At 34.6% G+C, this 15,909-nt stretch overlaps 1 protein-coding gene across 1 annotated transcript in view; it reads left to right on the top strand.

Moving 5' to 3' along the window:
• The window catches only part of LOC149904390 (ATP-binding cassette sub-family G member 8), a 48,689-nt gene that overhangs the window by 19,736 nt on the left and 13,044 nt on the right, over positions 1 to 15,909 (top strand). The window contains exons 2-10 of the mRNA XM_090106866.1: positions 2,862 to 2,947; positions 6,335 to 6,459; positions 6,964 to 7,095; positions 7,722 to 7,862; positions 8,480 to 8,624; positions 9,017 to 9,183; positions 9,799 to 9,949; positions 10,174 to 10,329; positions 11,063 to 11,248. Of these exons, the coding sequence (XP_089962992.1) occupies positions 6,341 to 6,459; positions 6,964 to 7,095; positions 7,722 to 7,862; positions 8,480 to 8,624; positions 9,017 to 9,183; positions 9,799 to 9,949; positions 10,174 to 10,329; positions 11,063 to 11,248 (1,197 nt within the window). The 5' untranslated portion in view covers positions 2,862 to 2,947; positions 6,335 to 6,340. The remainder of the gene's footprint in view (positions 1 to 2,861; positions 2,948 to 6,334; positions 6,460 to 6,963; positions 7,096 to 7,721; positions 7,863 to 8,479; positions 8,625 to 9,016; positions 9,184 to 9,798; positions 9,950 to 10,173; positions 10,330 to 11,062; positions 11,249 to 15,909) is intronic.

Here is a 15,909-nt window from a genome sequence, read left to right on the forward strand (position 1 = left end):
TTCTTTATTCACATAACTATTCCTGTATAATATGTTAATAATGGTAATTACAGTAAAAATTAGTTATTACATTTATAGTGTTTGGTATTTCATTACGCGTTGAATATAATTACCTATGTGCTCTACCCTTTTGAATTCTGTGGTATTAGAGCCTCTATCTATATTATTTTATATTCTTTGGTGTAAAGTAGGCAAACCTTGTTATTTGCAACAGCAAACAAGCTTCTAAACAGCATTGAAATGGATGCTAAAACCTTATTTAACGAGCCAAGTTATTAATATTTAACATTGCTATCAACAATAGTCATATATCGTGCATATGACGAGTTGTCATCGCAACAACTTTGCATAATTACTATAAATTAACACGCAAATAGATAAAACCTGTACTTAGTTATCGGTAATCAATTGAGGTGAGGGTCTGCAAGTGACTTCCAAAATGTAATGACATGTTGCGAACAAATTAAATATAGGTATTATGTATACATAATACGGATTGGAGAGCCGGTTTAAAACTAGTGCCGAAGTGACTAGTAAGCATACCATATACGATTTGAATTATACGAAGGTTTAGTCATGCTATTTAATGCTATTAATACTAGTTCTTGGTCAATCTATGAGCATTTATTTGGAACTTTTTGCGCATTTGAAAGATGTAAATTTAATTTGAGGCTATATCGGATATTGAAGAGTTCATTGAATTTACTGCGTGATGATGTATAATTTGTTAATTTTTAAATTATGTTGAGAAAACAAAGAAAAAACAATACAACAACGATGCTTCACAAAAATAATTCTTCAATTTCCCACATGTTGCAGACCTTCATATACCTAACACACGAAAATTCTAAATCAAATTGATATCAAAACTTATTTAAAAATTGCATCGTAACAATCCTTTTTTTCTTAATACCATAATCGGAATTAATGTGAACAGATTATGGAAGCAGTTTTTAATCCCGATCTGGCATTATCCTTTTAGTGATACAGGAAAAAAAACTCAGAATCCAATTATACCTACTTAATGTTATAAAAAATGGCTAGTCTTTGATTTTACATAGAGCTTATAGAGTTAGCTTTTTACCTTTTATTTTAAGAGCAGCCAACTGGGATTCCTAAACCGGATCTAGGACTGTTCCATTTATGTTTCAATACCAATTTAAGTGAGGCATATGTTTTTATCAATAAGCAATGTGCCAATCTTGTATCTATTACGGTATTCATATAACTTGCCGAAATTTCAGAAAACTTGCCGAAAATACATTGACACACTTTCATTATAGGATTCCGCTGAAAAGAAGATGTTTTTAAATAAATTCTTACAAAACGACACCAAAAAGCAGCTAAAGCAAGAGTACTATTAAAAATATAATAGGTGAAAATTTCAAGTTAACGTTTTGAATTTGTGCCTTGGTAAATATGGTTGGTTTATACCTTATTGATGAGATCGACTGAAGAATTACAACTAGATACCTACTTCGCAAAGTATGAATATAAAATGCAATACATATAACATTTGTAATAAAGATAGTGCTTACTATCCGCAACCTGCCTATAAATGTCTACTCTACGTATTTTAAACTGCATTACGAAACACATCGTTACAGAGCCTATTCTAAACTACATAAAAATGTTTATTTCTTTTTTATTCCGCATTTTATTAGCATTGCGTATACTGCGTTGTTGTTGCAATATATAACATCAAACATGATGATTTCATATTCTGAGTGACATTATCACAGGTGTATTATAAACAAAGAATGACTTTTCTCACACACTTGATCTCGAAAAATGTCTAGTTCAAGGCGTCTTGCGAAGTTTTGATTGATTGCTGATCGTTATATGCATTCATTCGGTGAAGTCATAAGATGTGTAGGTATTTTTTAGATTAGATGACGTAATGATACCTAAGTAACATGTAAACATTAATGAATTAAAAGAATGCAAAATATTAGATACAAGTCATTAACTTTCTTATTTACTTATGTGTAAAATTGGTCGTTCTATAAGATTATGAAGAGAAACTTTTTTAGGCGCGTTGAGATTCAAATTTCAAGGTCGCGTCATGGCAATACTGTCACGTCATGGAGTGAGGCGACGATTTTGGTACGCGCTCTTTTTTTATCTCCCTATAGAACAACGTATATGGGAGGTTCACGTTCAGCAATAATTATTTTTCGAATTCATGCATTGTCGTGCTGTTTACGCAACATCGTATAAATAACAATGGGATTGAATACCACGTGTGACACGCATCACTCATGTACTTGCTATGTACCGATGGTCACAGACAGATTGACAACACATCCGATTTGCCAGACGGACTTTCGTCAAATAGGATGTAGATAAGTGGGTCAGGGTCCAGGGAGATTAGGCTTACAATTTGTGTAATTTTAAATCCATAGACACGGATGGATTTTAATTTGGAAATTGGAAAGTCGTTACTTTTCTACTACTTATTTACATAATTTGTTAATAAATGTGTACTTATGTTCAAAAAAATAGAATGAACGTAGTGTGTAATTACCTATTAAAAAAAAAAGAAATATGAATATGCCATAATATAAAAGAAATATATCTTATATATAAAATTCTCGTGTCACAATGTTAGTCTGCATACTCCTCCGAAACGGGTGGACCGATTCTCATGAAATTTTCTGTGCATATCGGGTAAGTCTGAGAATCGGCCAACATCTATTTTTCATATGTACCACGGGCGAAGCCGGGGCGGACCGCTAGTATATATATAATAATGTAGTCGAACCTACAACACACTTATAAATTTAATTTGTAATTATTTGGTACATACTTCCATATATGAATGCAGAATCGCCCACTAATGTACCGTCCTATTGTTACAGATGCTGTGAATAATATTAGTTAGAATGTGGATTATGACGACCGACAGACACAAGGATTCCAGCATCAATACCTTGGGATGACAGTGGTGAATATTTAAGTACTACATTATGTTAATCAGTATGAAATTAAATTAAGATAAGAACAGCTTACACTTACTATTATAATATTTAATACATATTTGAATAATCTTACTATGCCTCTACACTTTATATAGGAACTCTCTATTGCATGGATCTCATAATTTTGTAATATACATATACTAATAGTAAATTACAGAGAGCTATTAGTCATCCTAGGAGACTTTAACGCTAAGATCGGGGAAAACGCTCATCAGCTGGGCAAATGCGCGGGGAAATTTGGACTCGGTAAGCGGAACGAACGAGGCGAACGCTTACTGCAATTTGCTTCCGAAAACGACCTGCTGATTGTTAATAGCCTCTTCCAACACCACCCTCGAAGGCTGTACACTTGGGTATCACCCGATGGAAAGACTCGCAACCAAATAGATTACATAATGACTCGTTCGCGATGGAGATCATGTGTAACAAATGCCCATACGTTACCTGGAGCTGACTGCGGGTCTGATCACCAGCTTTTGATCTCTAAACTAAAGCTCAAGCTGACAGCAGCCCGATACGTCAAAAAGTCGAGGAAGCTAGAGGTGAAAGATGGTCAGAAATTTCGTTCGATTGTCGAACAGAACTGGTCACAGTGGTCGGAAGCAGATCTGATTAACGAAGCACCTGATTCACTTTGGGATCGAGCAAAGACACTCATCACCACAGCCGTGATGGAAACTGCACAACCAACCACAACCCACAAAAGACAGCACTGGATGACTGACGAAACCTTCAAACTCGTTGAAGAACGCCGGAATATGAAAGCAGCGGGAGCCAATGTAAAGGAACTCAATAAGATCTCGGCACGAATACAATGTCAATGCAGACAAGATCATAATGCCTACCTACGCAATATGTGTAAGGAAGTTGAAGCTCATGCAGATAGATATGAGTCAAGGGATCTGCATCACAAGATTCGTCTCATTACTAAAACGCTGCCGTCAAAAACCTGGGCCATAGAAGATCAGAATGGCCAAGTGGTCACTGAACTCGACAAAATATCGGAAGTTTGGAGAAACTATTGTCAGTCCTTGTTTGAAGACCCTCAGTCGCAAAATTTTACATCTACAGAGCCTGCGAGTGATATGCTGGAGCCGGATATTCTTGAGTCAGAAGTGAGAGCCGCTATTCAACATCTTAAGAATGGGAAAGCCACAGGAAAAGATGCGATCCCTATTGAAACAATTAGGGCATTAGGAGAGCGGGGCGTTCATATCTTCCACATCATCTGCAACAAGATATGGCTCACAGGCAAATGGCCCTCTGAATGGGCTCATACAGTTTTCACTCCTCTTCATAAAAAAGGTTCCACTAAGAAGTGTAGCAATTTTCGACTTATAGCTCTAATTACACATGCCAGCAAAATTATGCTACACATCATCAACGAACGACTAAAAGCTTATTTGTCCAGAGAAATTGCGCCTGAACAAGCCGGTTTTGTGAAAGGAAAAGGAACCCGTGAACAAATTCTCATCGTTCGTCAGATCATTGAGAAAGCTCGAGAATTCAACAAGCCTACATATATATGCTTTGTGGATTTCTCCAAAGCGTTTGACTCGGTGCTATGGCCAACGTTGTGGAAAACATTACTGGACATGGGCACACCACAACACCTTGTGCACCTGCTCAGGCAGCTCTACGAAGGGGGCACAGCTTCAGTGCGGACAGATGACCTCCTCTCAGATAGCTTCCATCCAAGTGCGGGCGTCCGACAGGGATGCATTATATCACCTTTACTTTTTAACGTCTACACCGAACTTGTAATGCGAATCACTCTCGAGGACTGGGACGATGGTGTTGTGATTGGTGGACACAAAATTGCAAACTTGCGGTACGCAGATGACACTACCTTGTTTTCAAGTAACGCAGACCGTATGAAGGAATTGCTTCTCAAAATGGAGCGCGTATGCCGTACGTTTGGGTTAAAGATAAACCGTTCTAAGACCAAAATTATGATTGTAGACCGCGCCAACGACAATTCGCCCGAAGTGACACAGATTGCGAACTGCAACGTGGTTTCGACCTATGTATACCTTGGTGCTTTGATCTCAAACAACGGCGGCTGCGTAGATGAAGTTAAAAGACGTATGGCCATAACCAGAACTGCGATGGAGAAGTTGAGAAAAGTGTGGAGGAATCGTAATATCACCAAAGCCACAAAAGTCAAGCTCGTACAAACACTCGTATTCCCCATTTTTCTTTACGCGGCAGAAACGTGGACAGTGCGCGAGTTGGAAAAAGGGAAAATAAATGCTCTAGAAATGTGGTGCTGGAGGAAGATGCTAGGGATATCGTGGACAGAGTTTCGCACCAACGAGTCCATACTCCAAGAGCTCGGCATCAAACAGCGTTTATCGACCGTAGTACAGTCGCGCATACTGCAATACTTTGGACACGTGTCTAGGCGAGATAACAACTCCATTGAGCGGCTAGTAGTACAAGGAAAGGTGGAAGGAATCAGATCGCGCGGCAGGTCACCAATGCGCTGGACCGACCAAGTGAAATCTGTAGGAATTCGCGTATCAGACTGCGCCAGACAGTCTAGTAACAGGAAGAGATGGCGGGAGATCGTGCGGAAAGCTGTGTCCGCCTCTACCACCGATGTGGACGTCTCAACGTGACCACGACCACTCTGCCAAGAGTGAATCGACAAAGAAGAAGAATAGTAAATAGATATCTATTAGCACTTCTGTAAACGATTCTTTATTTTTTCTCAATTGATTTAATAATTATTACGAGTTAATTATTCACAGTCAAACAAGATGTTCAATAGTGACTTGAACATTAATTCATAATTCGCTGTTAATTAAGTACATAATAATGAATCATAATGAACTCACTAATGAACTAATAGGTGCATTAAAGTAGTGCAATTAATTAATTTGCCGCGTAGATTTAAGAGTCGTTTGTAGAGGTTTTCAAACATTCATGTAATTACAAATATTTAGTGTCCATCATATCATTTACAAAGCTATACCTTATCGCAAATATAAGATATGTAATTTGTACCTTCCTACTCTTTTAATATAATATTCGTTATGTAATATTTTCATACGTATTTTATAAAGTTCCCTGCACAATGCGTTTTGGTTTAATAACGGTTTAATACTATACGTAATGCGGATTTGTCCAATGTATGTTTCCCGATACTTACAAAGCAGATTACTTCTTCAAGTTACTTTAACAATCGCGGTTTTAACCCTATAATCTATACTTATTATGTTTGTTAACAGTGGACTCATAAGAGCAGTGAAACGAAAACCATAGATAGTAAATTTAACCACCATATTTATTTCATTGTTTTTCTAATGTGTAACTTTATAAGTACATATATATGTATTTGTTAACAACAGTGAGCAATGTCGCAGTCAGCGCTGGGCTTGGGAGGCGAGAGGCGCTACTCGGTGCCCTCTCACCCTCTGATGCACGACCCTCGTGGAATGCATTCGGAGGATTTGCACGCCTGGTCCATTTACAGGTAACTTTTTGTATAAATTATATATTAGCGTAAGATGTTAAGTTTGTTAAGCTTTGATACGTTTCTTTCTAGATTTTATGTGTTTTGATTATTGTGTACCTAACTACAAATAAATCTAGTTAGCTTTTAGTCAATAGAATCAAACATTAAACGTCTTTGTTTACAAAAAAAAAAGATGTTTACTTTTTCATATACTTATTGATAATAATGTTTTAAGAATTTTGAAAGTAATGTTAATCTTACCCAAACACTTCAGACTTTCAGACTACGCTTGATTGCACTAGACACTAGAGGAAACAGCCTTTCCAATTTCATGAGGATGTCTTACTTAAAAAAGAACGATATATTTTTTTAACCTATAAATGTTATGCCAACATGGCTAACTTCCATATTAAAAAAAAATAGCACTAGCTTTTGGATCTATAAAATAAGTTCACAATAAATGTTACGTTAAAATCATTCTATTAAAGATACAAATTTAATTATGGTATTATTATGTTGCAGGCAAAACCTAAATTCCGACTTCACAGACAGTGCTCTGGGCAGCACTGATAAAAGCCCCCTGCCATATGGAAACTTCCAGCTTCGTGATACAACTGTGCAGTCTATATTATCCCACCCGAGATATGGACCCAAGTAAGTGTATTAAACTAACCGCTTATCGTAATCAATCTAATAGGTACATTTTACTACAACGTTTTTACTGGGGTTTAAATTTTGATTTATAACCATGCTTATTATCATACAACATTACAAATACATATAATTATTAAGGTTTAAATGAATTATCTTATTGCGCTTTTCCTAGACATTAATTCGAAACAGTTGAAATAGAGTCGTTTTATTAAGTAACTACATAAATTGAAATGTATTCTATTGTGTATTTATAAATACGCATTGTTATGATTAAACTAGGCAAAACACATTGTGATTCTTTCTATATTGTTGTGTGCACGCATTTGTAATACGTGTGTCAATTAGTATTATCGTATTACAATACGTCGAAATGATTTAAAGATCATACCAGTTTTCTCAAAGTATGAATTGAGAAACAGGTATAAGTAGATATATAATAATTGCAAGATAATCGTGGTTTTATTAAGCATCTCTGTGTGTGCCAAATTTCACGAAAATCGGTTCAGCAGTTTTTGCGTGAAGAAGTAACAAACAAACTTTTGCATTTATAATAGGATAACTTTGAGAAAATTCTTTATTTATCCAAAAAAAACATTCAAATATCTCTTTCACCATTCTTTTTCCAGATCAGCATTGGGCTCCAACATGTACACATACCTCAAATTCGGTTTGCCACGCGTTTTCCCGCCGAACCACAATGGTTCGCAGAGATCCGGGACTCCTAAACCAAAGACTTCTATAGGAAGTGGAATGAAGTCAGTGCCTAGGTTTGTATATTTATTTGTCTTATCTAGTCTTATCTGTGTCGCAGGATCAGCTTTTGAGATAAACGGAATTAAGATTAAAAATGAGGCTACACAAATATAAATGACTATTTTCCGAGGCCAAGTGTAGTCCATAAAACTACAAAATTAAGTTGTCTGGTTGTATTAAATTTGTATTATTAAGATAATAATCGTTTACATAATATTTTCTTTATAACACTTCTTCTAATATGGAAAAATGCTTCAGAAACTCAGATAACAATACCAATCAATTTCTCAAGATGATCTCTCAATAAGTGACGCGAGAAAATCGACGTAAAGCCATCTATGGCAGATACATCGTGACCTGTATGTTATTGTGTCTAGATTCATTCATACTTCATTTCATTCATTAAAATTGATTTAATACAAAGAAAAAACAATAAATAGGTTATATATTATATTATTTAATTAAATTAAAATCCATCAAAAATTGGTAGGTCATCAGAGGTAATAAGAATATTTAAGCTCTTTTTTAAGACCATTTTTGGATTTGGGCATTGAACCTACAATAGTTGTTATATTTTTGCGATTAAACTGAAATGTACTATGAAAAATTTTCATGTAATGATTAATTCTAGGATCCAGCGCCAAAGTAGAGGTGTTCGAGAAACATCATCAGGCTACGATAGTTCAGACAATGAAACCTCAACCAATTACAAGTACAATAGGAAATATCGCTCCGATCCTGACTTCAGGATGCAAAACATGCAACAGTCGTACCAAGTAAGAATAATCCTATTGCGAAAATATTTCATTTGCACAGCTAATGATATAGCTATTATAGAAAGCTTTAATAAAGTTAATATACGTATTACGTAGTTTGTTAAAGAATTTACGAATTTACGAATTCGCTAAGATACACTATATAGGTTGTTGATACACTAATCTATATCATTAGTTTTCTTGTAACACTTTTTATTATTTTTTTAATAACGAGCTTTATTTACAAAACTATCATTCCTATCTATTTTTTTCCATTTAAACTGTTTTCAAAGTGACGCAGGTCTATTATCAGTCTAAAAAAACGATTTTAAGTGTTTCTTAAAGAAGGAGAGAAAAAAAATCATTTAAAATTGATTTTTTTATTAAAAATCCTCATAAAAACAATCTGACAGCATGCAACAGGCGTGCCATTAGTAGCGATGCACCAAGCGGGCATACAGTCGCAGTGGGGCTCGCGGCACAAGTCGGTGAGCGAGGCCAACCTGCTGGGCATCGACGCGCGCACGCACCGCTCGCACCGACGGACCAGTGTGGCCGAGCTCGCGGACGACCATCAGAGGTTTGTTCGGTAGATATAGGATAGGAATATGTGGGATATTGGGTAGTAATGTAGATTAGTGGAGTCACTAAGGTGAGGCCAATCTATTGGAAGTGTGTTATACCCGCTTGATATATAAGCAATGTTAAAATCTATAAATTTTTATTCTATGTATTTTAGATTTTTTTGGGAATATACCTACTACTTGACAGTTGACTGTTAATACACAAGTAACTAAGTATTTTATAAAAAAAAGATTATCAATTTAAGGTTTATCACAATTAATGATTTTACTTAATTCAATCCAAAATGCATTAGTAATAATATAACGATTTAAATATACCTACTAATCGTTAGCAGAACTAATTTTCTTAATACATGATTTTCCTAATTGGCGATGACCTTATTTACTTTATCTGTAGTTTTAATGTATTTTAAATATGTATACTGTTTATCAATTAATTAATTTTCTTCGTATCTTTCAAGCTACAATTAACTACTCTACAAGTAAATAACTACATACCCTTAACAATATGGAAGCATTTAGATAGGTATTAAAGAATAATGAATGCTGTATCAACTGTTAAGTTTGTGAAGCCTACTTTTGTTTTTCATAAATAAATATAATTCTTTCAGTTACATGATGCCATCCTCACACTTAGGAGGTCGCATGTCCAAAGCCGGCAGTCACATGTCTCTCGCCCAGTCTAGGAAACATTCCACGTTGAGACCTGGAGATCAGCTCGATGGGTACACACATTCAGCGTATATCTATCCTAATTATTATGTAAGTTAAGTTTTAAATAATAACAAGATATTTATATTTTAAGGAACTTTAATTGTCAGTTTTATCAGAATTCTTGTGAAACTCCGATCGAATGCATGTTCAAATATCATTATAATATCTTAAAAGAAACTAATTTTAATTAGATTTAGAACTATGGTTTATCAAACAGATTTTGAAGCATATATTATTTACTGTTTTTGGTACATTTCATTAATTCATTTCAGGTAAACAGTCTAGAAATAACGTCACCTGAGAACAAATCAACGCTTTTAGTATCTGGGTTGAGCTTTGAGGTTAAATCTGGTGAGATTTTAGCAGTTCTGGCAACCTCGCAACAGGAAGCCACGGGTCTGTTAGATGTTCTTGCTGGCGCCAGAAAGGTATGAGACTTGTTTATTGTTATTGCTTTTTGAACATATTGTTTCTAGGACTGGTTTATCAGCACGTTTGCGGAAAATCGTTTGAACTCGCTATTTCTGGTTTAAGAATTATATGAAAAACTTGAACATCCTAAATTTTTAAAATACATAATACAATCTCACTGATCGGTTTAATAAAAAAAGTAAATGATTAACATATATCAAAAATAAAAACGGACCTAATATTGAACCTTGTAAGACACCTATTTGCATTATTGTGCTCGCGCAAATTTGGCCTGACAACGATGTGGTTGGATAAGTAAGCGTATATCAAGATCCTTGTTCATTACTATTCATGCTATAAAAATGGTGTCTTAAGTTACGTTACGACTACGTTAATCATCTTAACGTTTTGTTTTCACACAATCGAAGGCTTTAGACAGATCGAACACGATAAAGATCGAACAAAAATAACTATGTATTACATTATGTTGACTTTCCCAAGCGTTGTCGTGCCTTTAAGAAATACAAATTGTCTAATGCTTAACGAATAAATAATAATAAAAATAAGAATAATAAAAAAATATTTCTCATTACTGTATTTAAAAAACAACAATAGACTCCAGAATCGTCTTAATTAAAACTCTGCCTACGCGTGTATAAGGCTTTTATGGGTGAAAGAATAGACTTTGCTCATTACAAAGCCGCTTCAACTTTTATGACGACATTCTACCCATGGTTTATTCATCAACAGAAGCTATCCGGCGACATAATCCTCAATGGACAGCCAGTATCCTCAAACACGCTTCGCAAGGTCGCGGCGTACGTGCGCCACGACACATCGCTGAGCCCCGCCATGTCGGTGGAGCACACGCTGCGGTTCCACGCCGCACTGCGCACGCCGAGACAGGCGCACATGAAGATGGACGAGCGGGATCGGGTGAGTGTATATGTATACGTGTGTGTTAGTGTTGAAGTGAAAACTTCTTTAGCGGCGTTGGGTATAAAATCTTAAACTCGCGTCAGGACACGTGACCTGATCGAAAAAGCGTAAGACGGATGGATATCAAATATGCTCAACGTTAATAATCAAGTTTTCACTTCTGCCGGCACTCCCGGAGTGCAACCCGTCTTTTTTTACCTCTATGTAAAGTTGGTATTGTCGGTACGTGTATGTAAGGTTGGTGTTTTTGGTAGATTATTTGCGCCCGTAACGACAAGTTCGAAAATAAAATTATATTACAAAAAGCAAAGAAGATGGCTTCACTACTGATAGATCGTTCTTTTCTAACCTATGGTCGAAGAAAAAGTAATGAATGTGGCATTACACAAAAAATACAAATATATGTATATGCCAAATGCCAACTCATCGGTGAAATATCAAAACCTATCTCTGACCAAGCGTGTGGAATTATCTCCAAAACTTTGTAACACTGTTAAATCTTCCTTACAATTAAGGTTGATGTTCCGACCGTCCCTCCATACATTTTTGATTACCTCTAAACACTTAACACAGACACTATTTCTTTAAAACTAATCATTTTATCACTTCTCTATAATGAAATGTGTGCGCGTTCGACCTTTTTAATCAATAATTTACAATATTTACTTAGAAAAACAACAGTATAATACCGGAAAAATTTGACACTTCTACAGTAGTGTGCGTGACTTTTGCCAAGCGAAACACGACATAAAGCACGACATCTAGCGCATAGACTATATACTTATTACAGATCTAGCGCGTCAATGTCTAAACGAAAGGCGATGTTTAGACATTGACGCGCTAGATGTCGTGCATTCGCGTTCGTTATCTTATGCATAATGAGCATAATTCTAATAAATCAAAGTTCTGTGTAAAAATTGAGTAATTTCATTTCCAATCGTTCAAAGAAAATAACAATAAAATAAAATAAAACTAATGACCTTAGAAACTATGTTTTTTTTTATTTATTACTCATTATTGTTCGTCCGTCGTAGGTCTGTAAACTGTATTGTACACTGAAGGTAAATGGTACTGTAGGTACTTTAGTTCGGCGTCGTCGCTCGTCGGCTTGATATAAAATTACATTCTTGATTTCATTGACACGCGCTATGATTTGCGCGCGGAATTTCTTGTGTTGTGAATTTATTTTTGTATGCTATGCATTTTAATTGATTCAAATTGCAATGTTTCTCTAGTATGCATTTGAGACTATATTGTAAATTGTAATAATTGATCGTGGGTATAGTAATTAATTATTCTAATAACGCAATTAGTAATATATGTATTTTCGGTGGGATTCAAAACAAAAAATTGGCCCGTGATTTTTATGAAATTTCACCACATTGCAAATCACATCAATCATAGTTCATACACATGTATGACGAAAGTGATTAGTATTGTGGCTAACATTGACTCATCAGTTCATCACTGAAACCAGTGATAAATCAGTACCTATATCATATTGTGTTTGAATATTTTTAACAATGATATAAGTATACAATTATTATAAATCGGTAAACTATCAAAGTAATCACAAACTTGCAAACATTGGTAAAATGTCCAGTAGTTTATGAGCCTATTCATTACAATCAAACAAACAAACAAAGTTTTCCTCTTTATAATATTAGTGTAGACAAACACTATGAATACGATCACGAATGCAAATTCGGGGATTTTCTAATTATTGCTAAATAATAATTGAATTCGTTTTGAAATACTCTATAATTTTTAGTGTATAAATAGACATTTATAATGTGGTGCTCATTTTTTTTGTACTGCTAACGCTATTGTAGGTACCTATTTTCGTTGTTTTATTTCAAGTGAACACGGCCATACAATTTTGTCACGAGCCGCCTATGATTGTAGGTACTTTTGTTAGGCTCCTTCGTCGTCCGCGTCGGCTCGAAAGTTCTTGATTTCATTGTCACGCGCTATGATTTGCGCGCGGATTTTCTTGTGTTGTGAATTTATTTTTGTATTATTATTATTTTTTATTTTTTTTTTATTTTATTGATTCAAATAAAATATTTCACTAGTATGCATTTGAGACTATATTGTATTATGTATAATTTATCGTAGGTATAGTTATTCTTATAACGCAGTTATATTTTCGGTGGGACAATTTGACCCGTGATTTTTCTGAAATATCACCACGTTGCAAATCACATCAATCATACACACGTATGACGAAAGTATAGTGGCTATAATTGACTCATCAGTTCATCACTGAAACCAGTGATAAATCAGTATATCATATTTTATTGTGTTTGAATATTTTTTAAACAACGATATATACAATATTATTATAAATCGGTAAACTACCAAAGTACTTCCGAATTTTCAGACAGACAAACAAGTAGTTTGAACACGCAGTTTTCTTATACTAGTAGCAAAAATCAAAACCATAATATTATGTTTACCTACTATATTTTACTAAAAGTCGAGTGCGTCGAAATCGTAAATAATAATATGTTTTTCACCTTCCTGGTTATTTTCCCATAGTAAATAGTGTTTTAGGTTTGTTGTTGTAGGTAGGAATAATAATAATTATTCTTACATGTTGGTTATGAAATGTATATTGAAATAATTTACTTTTACAAATCATTAGTGATATAAGTTTTGAGTGAAAATGCTTGGATCAGCATAATATTATATGGTACTTCAAATACATGTTTTGATAAAAAAAAACAATAGTGTAATAAAATAAAACTGCGTTTTATTGTAATCAATGTTGACAATTTTAAATTCCAAAATTATTGATCAATAAAATAGTTTACACCAACAAATATAACTTTTATTTTTATAACAATCGTTCATAATATAAACCGTAGCAGGTGGCGTTTTGAAGTTCTGTCTACTCATACAGAAAAATGGAAAACTTGTTTTTTTTGTAAACAATTTATTACTCATGTTGTTTGGCAACTCGAAGCGTGGTCGTCCGTCGTAGGTACTTTTGTTCGGCGTCGCGTCGTCGTCCGCGTCGGCTTGATATAAAACATTCTTGATTTCATTGACACGCGCTATGATTTGCGCGCGGAATTTCTTGTGTTGTGAATTTATTTTTGTATGCTATGCATTTTAATTGAATCAAATTGCAATATTTCTCTAGTATGCATTTGAGACTATATTGTAATAATTGATCGTGGGTAGGTATAGTAATTAATTATTCTAATAACGCAATTATATTTTCGGTGGGATTCAAAACAAAAAATTGGCCCGTGATTTTTATGAAATTTCACCACATTGCAAATTATATATTATACAATTACAATTACAATTATTATAAATCGGTAAACTATCAAAGTAATTACAAACTTGCAAAATATGCTTTTCCGAATTTTCAGACAGACACACAATTTTATTAGTTTGTTTTAGCAAAGTAGGTACCTATACCTATACGCTACGTCGCGCGTCGCGTCGTCGAAAACGGTGCGCCCAGAAACAAACATACCTAATTCAGTTACAATCATCGAGATATATTACTAGAGGGGTTATTCCAAACAAAAACATTGCGCGCGGCCGATGTGGTGGGGTACGTGTGGAACGAGCGAGGCGTGGCTTCAAGTTCAAAGATTAAGCAATGCGTGCAGATGCGACACATTGTGCAATCTGTTTACTCGGTACTATCTGGTGGTACTGATACTAGGGAATTAATAAAACGAGGATTTTATATTAAACTATGTATTTTAATTTCCTTTAAATAATATCAATTTATTAAGCTTTTGTCGTTTTGTGTAGTAATCAATAGTTTTATCAGTTTTTGCTTCATGATGTAATTTAAATGGATACGATGATTCAATGTTGATGGCGTTTACGTATAAGAAACTCACATTTTGAAAAATCTCACGCGAGATTCGAGGATGGGGGAGGGGTTGAATAAATTCTCACGACATCTCACCAGGGGGGGAGGGAGGTGCAGAAAATTTTAAAAAACACCTCACGTAATTTATGGACGCCCCCTTACTCGATCACAATTTTTGTAACTTTACTATAAACGGAACTACATTTAAAAATATACTTTATTTATTGAGTTATAAGGTTGCTTCCATTCTGTTTATTTACATTCTCAAAAACATCAATCGCTGCAGAGGTGGCTTGCGACAAAGGCGGCTTGTGTCAAAGGCCTCGGCGATATCATTTAAGAACATAATATTATGTACTTTAGGCAAACTTGTTATAAGATTTATTTTACTTTCTTATTAGTCCATTTGACAAGGATATTGGGTAAGATACCTATTGGAATAATTTTATTATTATGTATGTACTTATTAAATCCGCGAATAAAAAAAATTTTTAGTCGTGAATATAGAAATTGGGTCGCATTTTTTTAATCCGCGAATAGTAAAAACACGAATAAAGGAAGCGCGATTAAGGAACTTTTACTGTATTAGTTTCTGTGAATGTTGTGTTTATTTGTAATTGTTGTGCATAATAATTTATAAATCCTATTGGAACAACTATTGATTAGGCTTTTTTTAATAAATAAAAATAGGTAAATAAATAAATATTACTTAATATAACCTACCGTTTTACTTTGCGTAGTCGGGTAAAAGTATAAATATTTAGGTACTACACCACGGTAATCTTTCCTAGTAGATATTGTATATACATAGTTAAAA

Source organism: Colias eurytheme, chromosome 11 (genome assembly GCF_061535395.1).
Source record: "Colias eurytheme isolate Ceu_HAF_F1 chromosome 11, ilColEury1 Martin Lab GWU primary, whole genome shotgun sequence".
Taxonomy (NCBI): domain Eukaryota; kingdom Metazoa; phylum Arthropoda; class Insecta; order Lepidoptera; family Pieridae; genus Colias; species Colias eurytheme.